We start from the raw sequence: 11019 nt of genomic DNA on the forward strand, positions 1-11019 counted from the left end.
CTGGAAGCCTTCACATCCAACTGCAGGCTTCACTGTGCTTTCGCCCCTCTCTCCTTATGCTAATAGGCTCAACAAGACGTTCCGAACGTGAAACCCCTTCAAACCTCCAAAGCCAATATCTCGCCAACACACTGCCTCTACCCCCACAATGGCCGACTTTGAGGACGTCCCCGACTCAACAGACTGGCTCTCAACACCCCTCCCAGCCCTTTCAACGGTTGAAGCCTCCTTGCGATGCCAGGTGTGCAAGGACTTTTTCAAAACACCTATGCTTACGTCCTGCTGCCACACATTCTGCTCGCTTTGCATTCGTCGCGCTCTTGCCAACGACGGGAAATGCCCCCTTTGCCGGGCCTCAGACCAGGAGTTAAAATTGAGGAGTAATTGGTCCATGGAGGAGGTTGTTGAGTCCTTTGTCAAGGCCAGGAAAGACACACTTCATTTCGCAAGGACATCAGGCAAACAGACGAAGACCCGAGGCTCCCCCAAGAGGAAGCTGGCTGCCGAGGACTTCACAACGGGCGGAGCTCAGCCAGAGACCAAGCGGCTTAGGAGCTCGGCAAGGCTTAGCAGGACAAGGTCGGGACAGCCAGCAGCGGTTGCAGCAATACACGAAGAAGCCGATTTCGAGCAGCCACAGGAGGAGGAAGAGGAGGACGACGAGGTAGAGGATGCATCATTTGGTAAGTCAACCCTTGGCATTGCGCATTTTCTCACTCTCTAACAAAGCTCTTTTAGCTCCCGACGATGGCCTCGTACCATGCCCCATATGCAGCACTCGCATGAAGGAAGCTCAGGTCTTTCGACACCTTGACACCTGCACCGGCGCGAAAGCCCCGACAACAGCTCGCGCGAGCACCAGCCGCACCTCAACCCCAAACACACCCGCTCGAGGCGGCCCCAGATCGACACCGGCACCCGATCGCCTTCCGGCTCTGGCCTACTCTATGCTCAAGGACACCGCCCTGCGCAAGAAGATGACGGACCTGGGCTTGTCGACGACGGGGTCCCGCCTGCAGCTCGAGAAGCGTCACAAGGAGTGGGTCACGCTGTGGAATGCGAACTGCGACTCTGCGCGCCCGAAGCGTCGCGCCGAGTTGCTGCACGACCTTGACGTCTGGGAGCGCACGCAAGGATCCAAGGCACCCATGTTCGTGCGCCCTGGGGTGGCGGTCAAGGACAAGGAGTTTGACGGCACGGCGTGGGCGGCGAAACACGATACCTCGTTCAAGGACCTGATTGCCAATGCGCGCAAGTCGAAGGCGCAAGCGCTGCCAAAGACAGAGGAGGCGGCCGCTCCCGTCTCTGGAGACGGATCACCTGCGGCGGTACTGGATGCTGCAAGCAGTCCTTCGGGAATGGAGGCAAGGGAGGTCACAATAGTTGACCTGACCACACGACCACCGGACATTGATAGGAACGGCCTGAACGACGAGATGGACAGAAACCAGGGGCTCGGAGTGGAGCACGGGAGCGCAGCTGCAAAGCCTCAACAGCCCACAGCGGCTCATTGCCTGCATAGCAGCTTCTCAGAGCCGCAGATACCAAGCAGTCAAGAGGCGCGGTGATTTTGCATTGTGATGAAATGGCACAGCGCTTCGTTTTTATACCCTTCAGATGCAAGCCATACGACAGGTGCTTGCTTCAATACAGACCGAAACGCCGATATCTAACCCCCCCAAACCTTCGTTGTCATAATGTGATTCGCCTCTACTGTGCGGGCAATGGCTTCTCCCGCTCTTCGAGATCCAGCTTCTCCAAGCTATCCGCTGTTTCCCTCGCTGGCGTTTGCACCTGCTCTCTTGCGCCCTCTTTCTCCGCAGGCTCCGTCACAGGCGGACGTAGATCCGCCATCTCTTTCTCGAGCCGGCAACGTGTCTCCTCGGCCTCCTTCGCCTCCTGCGCCTCCTTTCTGGCCCGCTCCAACGCCTCTTCTTTTTCCCTTTCCTCGCGTTCCATGGCCTCGAGCTCGTCATCGACCTCAAACTCGTCGACAGGCGCCGCGCCAGCTTCAGAGATGATCTTGCCGACCTCGTCCACTTCACCCATCTGCTCGCGTAGCCTGTCAACGACGTCGCCTACGCGGTCCGCACCGCCAACCTTTTCGTTGAGACCCTTAAGTGCCCCAGTGCTTGACTCCATAACCTTGACAAGCTGCACGTTGTCCCTGGCCTCCTGGATTCGCGCTGCCACATCCTCAAGTTGATTTAGCGTCGCGAAGCGCTTTGCCAGCGACGCCTCGGTTATCTTCTTGGACTTGAGCGCCGCCAGCGCCGCGACCTTGTTCTTCTTCGAGACAGCCTCCTTGGCCGCGGTCGTGAGCTCGTCGATGCGCCGCGTGAGCAACTCTGCTTGTTCCTTCATGTCGGCGATGAGCTCCTTGAGCGACGATACGGCTGCGTCCTCCTCTGTGATGGTGGACTCCTCTTCGTCCGTAGCGCCCTTGATCTTGACCACATGCCCATCGTAGATCATGATGCCCTTGTCTCGCGAGAGGAAGACGAGGAGAATGTCAACGTCCATCTCGGATAGTCGGCGGTCCTGGACGATTGTATCTGCAAAGGTCTTCCGGAAGTGGGATTTCGTGTAGGTCCTGTCAAATCTTGTGTCCGAAGATTTCACCTTCTCTGCAAGGCTCTTCGCCGCTGTCTCGGCGTTCTTGATCACCACGAACTTCCCCTGTGGTAACTTATCCTCGCCGGCAGTTGACTTCCCGCCGAACCCAAGCTGCCCCGCTGCCCACGACACCACGCTCCACGGCACCTGCGCCCAAGTTTTACCTGCGTAAATGCTGTCCTTGGCGTCGAGAAACTCATTAAGTGGGTATAGATCCTTCTCGCTCACGGCCTCTCTCACGACCGTACCCAACGCCAGCGGGCGACCGAACTGCTTGCTTTCGAGGGATCGCACAAGCTGCTCGTCGACGTTTACCACGAGGAGGTTCGGGGCCGAAATCTGGGATGCTATCCTGCCCTCCCAAGCGGCGCGGGCGAGGGCCTGACGCCAGGCGCTGACATTTGCTTGAAAGCCATCGGGGTTGAGGGTTCGTTGAGGACGGAAATCAGAGTAGAGAGCGGGCAAACGGGCTCTGAACACAGGCAATGAAACGTCAGTGGGTCGTGTGGAAAGGAGAATGCTGTTAATGACAATGGAAACTGACTTGCGGAAGTTCTCGTCTCTTTCAACGAGGAAGTCGGCCAGCTCTCCCATCCTGGCCCGAGTGACGCCGAGGTCTCGATTCGTCTTGGATTGGTTCTGTAAGTCTTTGGCTTCCTCGTCTCGACGTCGACTCGATCGACAAACGTTCTGCGTGGGAACGAAAAGCCTGGGTGATGGAAAGGCTCAAGGAGAAGGAGGATATATCGTTTGAGGGGATTCCGGGAAATCGCAATTCGAAGAAGTGAGACCTTGTGACTTTCCAACAATGCAATGAATGCCAAAGAAAGCATGCACCTTGTTCGGCGGGAGGGTGGGGTGCCGTGCCTTATCGGCACTAACCTACTTACCTACTGTACTGCTGTTCTCCCCCTATCGGTTGCCTATGAGATCACTGAGAATGGGTCACAGCCCCAAGAGCCGTTCCGGGGACGTATCTCAAAGCGGCGCATGGATCTCAACTCTAAGCGCCTACCTACCTGTGGGTACGTAGACCAGAACCCAAAGAACCACTGTTTAGAGATTACTCGTACCATCTGAAAAGGGGCATGTGATACATCAACATATCTGATTGATCTAGGCCGTGGGTGTGAAAGTCCCAAGTGACAGATAATCACGACTTAGATATGGGAGAAAAGGCAGATGTAATTGCTATTGGTCCGCTTCGTAAACACATCTACTACTTCAATCATCCGGGGACGTAACCCTCTTCGCCGTCGTGACGTTCATCTTAGCCGAACTCATCCTGTATGGAACCGTCTGCCTTCTCCTTGACAGGCGATGCCACCTCATGCAACGGTGCAGTCTCGAGACTAGCAGCCGGCACCGCCCCACGACCCATCATACTCGCCCTCCTTGACCGGAGATCCAGAGGCTCGCTTACCTCGTCCACGACAAGCTCTTCGACATCCTGAGATGGCGACTGGTTGCCCTCACCGTTCACGTCGAGCTTCTCGTCGAGATCATGCTGCAGACTGCTCACAAAGTCATTGGCAAGGTTGAACTTGGAGATGCCGTTCTCATGCGGGAACTCCGAGTATATCCGCCCGGCCTCGTTGAGGCATCGCTGCGACTGGATGTATTTTTGTTGCGTATGCCAGGCCTCCCCTGCGAGAATGCACCACATAGCTGACTTCCGCTTCCGGTGACCCCAAGCGCCGGAGCCGACGCCCGGTTTCGAAGCGTAGCAGACAGCCAGACGTTCCTTCATGAGGGCGTCGCCAACGGAACCGAGTATCTTCGAGTCCAAAAGACGGATACCCCACCGTACGGCGTCGTCGATGCAGCTTCCGCCTCTGAGTCGAAGAAGCTCGATGCCCAACGTCAGAGACCGCAGTGCGCCGAAAGGGGAGCTGCAGCGTGTGTGGTATGAGTAGAACGCCGCCTCCAACATTTGATCGATCGTCTCGCCACGCGATTTGGAGGGTAGGCTCTGCGGCATAATGAGGAGGCTGGCGGCGGCCATCTCGTTAGCTGCTGCGTGGTACTTCCATGCTTTGGCGTCGCTGAAGTCGGATCTCAGGAGGTCGTAAGTCGAGTGTGCCAGCTTCCAATCCCTCAGCATGAAGGCGAAATCGGCGAGTTTCCGCATGATCGCCTCGGACGCGTCCGCACGGTAGAATCCGAGAGTGTCGTAGGCGCTGGACGAGCTACTGCCTCCCACAACCGAGTTTCGTGAGCTGCTGCCAAACCCGCCCCACTTCCTCGAAAGGTTCATGAATCTTCCGGTAATACCTCTCCTACGAGATGCTACTTGATCGTTCCAGAGCGAGACATGTCGCTCCATGGTGGGAATAATAGACTGTGTCACCATTTCCCTCACAAATGTCCGAATCGCCGTCGCATCCGATTCAAAGATGTGCCTTGTCGGGTCCTCGAAATCTTGCTGGTCTTCGCTGTGCCGGATATCCGCCATTTCCTCGGCTGCTGACATCCAGTCACTCCTGGGAAGCGGTATGCTGTCGTCGTCGGTCTCGGCGCTCTGCGTGCTTCGTAAGCGTAGCAGATGGCAATGCAGGCCTAGGTGGCGCTTCATCTGATCGAAAAGAGCGAGTGATCGCGTGATATCGTCGCGCTCCTCGTCGTGCACCAAAACGTAGTATCGAAGATAGTCCCCGTCTACCCAAACTGGCAGTCTGTTCTCGCCGGAGCTCGTGTCATTGTACAGCTTGCGCAGGTCATCTATAGGCGATGGACTTCGTGAACTGATAGCAATCACGCAAGCTACCGGATGCGCAAAAGTCTCGTGAGGTGACACGGGGATGCCAGATAGCAGCCTTCGTAGATATAATGAGTAGTAGGGCGAAGTGGCCTCCACATCCAGACCTTGTCTGGTCAACCCATGGTGCGGCGTATTGAGGAAGGATTCTTCAGCGTAAGAGAGATGGCGTTCAACAACATTCTCGACGTCCTCGTAGTTGCTCCTCGATCCTAATGCAGATCCGGATTGTCCGTTAGAGACGGCAGACTGTGCACCTTTCGCGCCGCCGGCTCCTGGTGGTTCGATGTTTTCTCCGAACTTGACAAATCGAACCGAATAATCTTCCCACGATCTGCTAGCACCATTGCTGTCTCTGATGGTAACTTTGCCCTGGATCTGTTCCCCAAACGGGCGCAAGAGTTCCCACACGCCGTTCTTGAACCCTTTGTCCTTTGCCAGCTCCTCTGTGTCCGGCGAGGCATAAATTGCAACGTGGGGGACATATGCCTTCATGATCAGGTTACGCGGGTCGCCCGGGCTGTCTGAGGCGTCGTCGATGAGTGAACGCCCCGCTGGGCCTCCAAAGACCGAGCCGGAGAGTGGGCGTCCCGGTGAGCCCCTCCCCATGGGGGAACCCGATCGTGATCCCGGGGGGGTCAGTGTCGAAGCGAAGAGCGGCGCAACTGAGGGGTTCGATCTCCGGTACGGCAGGGTGGTTTCGGACTGCGATAGCGGGTGACCCTCCGGCACAGATTGCCTCTTTGGCAGTCTCGCGGTGGAGGCCGCCATCGGCAGCGCCTGTAGCGGATCGGTCGGCGGCACATCGCTGTCTAGTGACTCCATGAGGACGGCTTGATGAGGTGCATCAGTCGAGCCCGACTGATACCCTTTCGCCCTGATCTTTCCGGAAGTGAAAGTTTGCTCGTTTGTTCAAGCGGCGAAAAGTCTGATGTTCTAGCATTCGTTGTTTCGCCGGATGGCTTTAGGCGTCGTAATCATTAGGGGGGCAGGCTCGCATGTGGATCGCAGGAATGGACGGATGGGTTAGTCTAAAGCTTGAGAATAGGTCAGAAATCATGCTATATAAATGAGCCATACAGGTAAGCGCAGAAGTAAAGGACTTACAGAGACTGTTCCATGACGATGCCACAAGGTGCACTGCAGCAAGGCCAAATTACTTCCCAGAGAGCCGTCACTGTCAGGTTCGGCGCGGGAAGATCAATCGATCCTCTGATAAGTGACTAGCGCCCCGTCACATGCACGCTCATTCACGGAAGGTGGAGGAGTGGTAAGCGAACCGCTGTCGTTCAATGGCCCCTGCTTTTCTAATCTGGCTATTGGGTCTGTGCGTCTTAGTCGTCGCAGTGATCTCGATAGCTTAGAGCATCACGAATTAGTTATTAACCAATAACCATCATCTACCTAACTCTCAAGCTACTACCACGATCCCGTCCAGTACTCCTCGCTGCGAGTGCAATTCCCAAACAGTATGCCCTCCGACTTGTCATCATACCTAGCTACACGCTACCTAGTAGCAGACCCGAAACCTACCAAGAAACGCAAGCGCAAACAAGTCGCCGAGAACCAAGGCCTCATCATAGCTGATGACGACGACAGCGGCTGGGGCAATTCCGCAACACATGACGATGACGCCGATTCAGGGCCAGCCTTGGTTTCAGGCACGTCAGCAGAGTTCCGGCGCGCAAAGAACTCAAATTGGAAGACGGTCGTCGCCAGAAGCAGCACCACCACGCACTCAAAAGACGATGACGGCGCCGCGGCAGCAGACGCCATCCTTGCCTCGGCGGCGGCAGAGAACGCCCGAGCAGCGGCAGCAGACGATGAGATGCCCGTAATAGAAGGCAGTGGCGGCGACGATACGGGCGTGGTCAAGATGAGCGACGGCACGCATGCGGGCCTGCAGAGCGCTGCCGCCGTGTCGGCGCAACTGCGCCGCAGACAGCAGGCCGAGGAAGCCGAGTTTGCGAAGCTACGGAAGCACGGCAAGGAGGAGGAGACGGTCTATCGCGACGCAACAGGCCGACGAGTCGATGTGTCCATGAAGCGCGCCGAGGCCCGCAGGCTGGCGGCGGAAGCAGAAGAGAAGGAGCGCCAGGCCAAGCTGGCGCCCAAGGGCGACGTGCAAGTCGCGGAGGCGCGGAAGCGCAGGGAGGCGCTGGAGGATGCCAAGCTCATGACGTTTGCGCGGACGGCGGACGACGAGGAGATGAATCGGGACCTTAAGGATCAGGAGCGGTGGAACGACCCCATGGCCCAGTTCATGAGCGAGAAAACGGGCGGTGCGGGCGCGAAGGGGAAAAGGGGGAAGAAGAGGCCGATCTATACTGGCGCTGCGCCGCCGAACCGGTATGGCATTAAGCCAGGGTATAGGTGGGATGGCGTAGATAGGAGTAATGGCTTCGAAGGGGAACGGTTTAAAGCGATCAATCGGAGGGAAAGAAATAAGGGGCTGGACTATGCTTGGCAAATGGATGAATAATAAGGCGCATACAGGTATTGCGTTTGAAGATCACAAGACGCCTGAACAATTTCTCCAGAACGTCTCCAGTCACCTAAAGCATGCACATCTCAGCCAAGCCCTTTCCATGGACGGAAGCTTCCACCATGAGGAATGGCGATCAGTCCGACTTGGAAGCTTCGCCAACCCCGTGTCCATAAGGACAGTCATAACATCCGAAGTGCAGTCCACCAGTGTGGATTTACGTTTCAAAAAACAGAAGACGACTAAGGCCAACTCATGTTTATTGGAGATCTGCTTGGAAGGTTCCAAGCTTAAATCTAAGAGCTTGGCAACATCAAACGTTTGGCTGGTATCCAGCTGGGGCTCCTGTGGTCAACAACTAGGTGCCCAGCCACAAATGCAAACCTCTCTCCGCTGTTCAATCGGCAGAAGAGCACTAGTACCATGCAACTTCGCAAGGTATGTTCAGCTTGTTCATCGCCAAGGGGTTAGGTTGGCTTGCGTCTCAGAATCTTGTCAGGACCATAAGCACAATTTTCTTTGACGAGCTTGATCCACTCTTTGCGATCCATTTGACCAGGGCCGTCACCAATACGGCCTTGAAACCTCCTCATGAGATTGCCGATGCTAATGCCACCAGGCAGCTCAGGCAGAGCGTCCACAATCTCCCAAGCCTCGATAGGACCGTTGGGCGATCCGGCACGCGGAGCCGGGGAACCTTCTGGAAGAGGCGAGCCGGGTTTAGAACCTTCTCAAATCGTTAGTTTGTTTCCACAACGCAAGTGCAAAAAACCAAATGCATGCTTACCAGAGGTGGCGGGCATCGGACTGCCAGCCCTCGAACCCACAGGCGTGCCTCTTGATCCAGTGCCAACGAGCTTGATCTTCTTCTTTCTGAGCTGGCCGTCTGACATCTCTCCTCCTGTGGCTTCTCCATCGCTCATGGCCCCCTTGCCCAAGTTGCTCTTCAGGCCAGCCGAAGGCGTCGACGAGCGGCTCTGGTGGACTGAAGTCGCGGCATGCTTCTTCAGCTTCTTTCGCGACGACTCGTTGCCACTCGATTCGGATAAGTTGGGAGATCCAGGACGCTTCAAAGACTTGCCCTTCTTCAGAGCATCTGTGTGCTTCTGTCGGCCAGACGGAGTCGTGTTGCCCTTGGAAGAGACGCCGGATGCTGTTTTGTCCTTGGGGTCGGCATCCTTGTCTTTGTCCTTGTTCTCCTCGTCCTTCTCCTTGTCTTTGTTCTCTTCCTTCTGCTTCTCTTCATCGGAATCATCTTCGCTCTACGGACGGAGTTAGTCAACGCAACTCGAAGGGTACTTTGAGGGTCTTACAGATGAGGACTCGAAAGGATCATAGCCGCTCGAATCGGACTGGTAAATGGTCTCCTTTTCTCTCTTGATGAGGGCTTTTTGGGTCTTTTTGCCCTCCTTGCGGCGCTCCTCTTCCGCCTTCTTTAACTCGTTCAGTTCTTTCTCGACTCTACGTTCATCGGCCTCGCCGAACAGGTTGGCGCCAAGCTGATCGCGACGAATGCGGTCGTTTGCTTCCTTGTATTCCTCATCGTTGTCCTGCTCCAATCCGGGATTTTCATCATCATCTTGGAACTCGTCGCCCTCCATGTCGATCTGGTCATGATCCAACTTCTCTTCCCGAGAAGCGGCCCTGAAGGTACTGCTCTCCGTCTTGATTCTTGCGGGGCCATAGAGCGCATGCCTGGTGGCCTCCCATTCTTCCTGCTCGCTCTTTTTTTGCTTGTCTCGCATGTACCACCGGCCGACATCCGTCTTCTTGCTCATCAGAGCCTCGGCTTCTTCAAGCCTCATGGTGTTGAAATGGGGCTTGGCGGTGAACTTGTACCATTTCTCCAGGGGAACGGCAGCAAACTTGCCATCTCTAGTAGCAACGAAACAGATTGTGGTCTCCGACAAGGGAGCAACGTAGGATCCGACCCAGACGTTCTTACCATCAGCATCCTCCAGGTGCCAAGGAAGCGCCTCCTCATATCGCAGCTCCTGTTGCTTCTTCTCTTTTTCAGACCTGGGCTGTCGGTGGAACTGGACATCTTTCTCCTTTTCCTTCGGCTTTGCCTTTTTGTCGGCATTGGGGTCTTTGAGGCTCGGCGCGCTCTTCGCAAGCTCCACAGCACGAACGGCCTCACGCTCGGCCTTTAGCTGTGCCAGTCGTTCCGCCTCCTTCTCGTCGACTGGCTGCGGCTCGACTTGTTCCTGCTTCACTTCGCGGCCCGGAGGGGGTTGTCGTGGATCGCGTCGTTGAAGAGTGACGGGTCGAGTGAATTCCTCTTGGTTTGTAGGGTCGATACCCCTCTTTTCGAGATCTGCTTTGGCAGAGGAAAGTTTCATGACGTGGTGGCGAACGCCGTCTCTCAACGCCTTCTTTGTCGTCACGATTTTGAACTCTCTCATATTCTGAGGGGCAGGATCCAGCCAACCGCCATTTGCGGCTCTCCTGGCCTTAATATCTTCTTCGGTTTCGGGCCGCTGTAGACCATGATGACCTGATGCGCCAGGCGACGGCCGAGCACCTGATGCGGTCTGCAACCCTCCCGGCGGGGGTCGCGAAGCGGCCGGTCGCGGAGCTCCTGGTCGTTTACGGGCAACGAGAGGATCGCCGCGAGGTCGTCGTTTAATCGGAGGGGGTCGAGGCTGTCCAGGCTGACCAGCCTGCGCGGATTGCTGACCATTCGGGTTCTGGCCGTTGGGTAGGCCGGACGGCGGAGGCGCGCTCATTATAAAACGGTAGCGCAAGAAGCAAATTGTCTGTAATCGGCGGCGTTTTCGAACGGTGCCGGTCAGCAGGATTTGTTTTCCGGCAGCTGATCTATGTATTTCCAGTCAACCCCGGAGCAGCGTGGGACAACTGGAGGTGACGAGGCTGATGCGGCGTGATGTCGAGAGGACTTGCGGCGGCGCAAATGGTAATAGCTGGCTGGGGATAACAGGCGCGCTCGTGCGACGGAAGTGAGACTAGAGATGCTTGCAGGGAAACCTGATTTACTGTCTCGGCCGGCGATCAGGGTTCCGCGATCGAATAAGTATGGATGGGATCGCGAGAAGGGAAGAGATGAGGCGATGGCAAGCAGTCGAAAGCACTGCAATTAGGTATGTTAGGTTAGGTAGGTAGAGACGACGAGGTGCGGGTGGGAAAGATTGATTGGCTG

The 11019-nt window shown here is 56.2% G+C and overlaps 5 protein-coding genes across 5 annotated transcripts; 2 read left to right on the forward strand and 3 right to left on the reverse strand.

Annotated features, from left to right (window-relative positions):
* Positions 1-2: 2 nt before the first annotated feature.
* Positions 3-1614, forward strand: CDEST_05512 (Putative E3 ubiquitin-protein ligase Rad18). The gene is made up of 2 exons (XM_062921671.1): positions 3-683; positions 739-1614. Exons 1-2 carry the CDS (start codon positions 149-151, stop codon positions 1566-1568), a joined length of 1365 nt encoding a protein of 454 aa, XP_062777722.1. The 5' UTR covers positions 3-148; the 3' UTR covers positions 1569-1614.
* CDEST_05513 (Putative Snf7 family protein) lies at positions 1567-3485 on the reverse strand. Its single transcript, XM_062921672.1, has 2 exons — positions 3161-3485; positions 1567-3088 (listed from the first exon to the last, which is right to left on the reverse strand). The coding sequence occupies exons 1-2, from the start codon at positions 3208-3210 to the stop codon at positions 1711-1713; spliced, it is 1428 nt and encodes a 475-aa protein (XP_062777723.1). The 5' UTR covers positions 3211-3485; the 3' UTR covers positions 1567-1710.
* Positions 3486-3732: 247 nt separating this feature from the next.
* On the reverse strand, positions 3733-6591 carry CDEST_05514 (Putative TRAPP III complex, Trs85 protein). Its single transcript, XM_062921673.1, has 2 exons — positions 6482-6591; positions 3733-6405 (listed from the first exon to the last, which is right to left on the reverse strand). The coding sequence occupies exon 2, from the start codon at positions 6197-6199 to the stop codon at positions 3887-3889; it is 2313 nt and encodes a 770-aa protein (XP_062777724.1). The 5' UTR covers positions 6200-6405; positions 6482-6591; the 3' UTR covers positions 3733-3886.
* A 142-nt stretch (positions 6592-6733) lies between these two features.
* On the forward strand, positions 6734-7890 carry CDEST_05515 (uncharacterized protein). The gene has a single exon (XM_062921674.1). It carries the CDS (start codon positions 6846-6848, stop codon positions 7854-7856), a length of 1011 nt encoding a protein of 336 aa, XP_062777725.1. The 5' UTR covers positions 6734-6845; the 3' UTR covers positions 7857-7890.
* Positions 7891-8096: 206 nt separating this feature from the next.
* On the reverse strand, positions 8097-11008 carry CDEST_05516 (Putative transcription initiation factor IIF, alpha subunit). Its single transcript, XM_062921675.1, has 3 exons — positions 9173-11008; positions 8647-9121; positions 8097-8586 (listed from the first exon to the last, which is right to left on the reverse strand). The coding sequence occupies exons 1-3, from the start codon at positions 10586-10588 to the stop codon at positions 8327-8329; spliced, it is 2151 nt and encodes a 716-aa protein (XP_062777726.1). The 5' UTR covers positions 10589-11008; the 3' UTR covers positions 8097-8326.
* Between the last annotated feature and the right edge of the window lie 11 nt (positions 11009-11019).

This window comes from Colletotrichum destructivum, chromosome 3 (assembly GCF_034447905.1).
Source record: "Colletotrichum destructivum chromosome 3, complete sequence".
Taxonomy (NCBI): domain Eukaryota; kingdom Fungi; phylum Ascomycota; class Sordariomycetes; order Glomerellales; family Glomerellaceae; genus Colletotrichum; species Colletotrichum destructivum.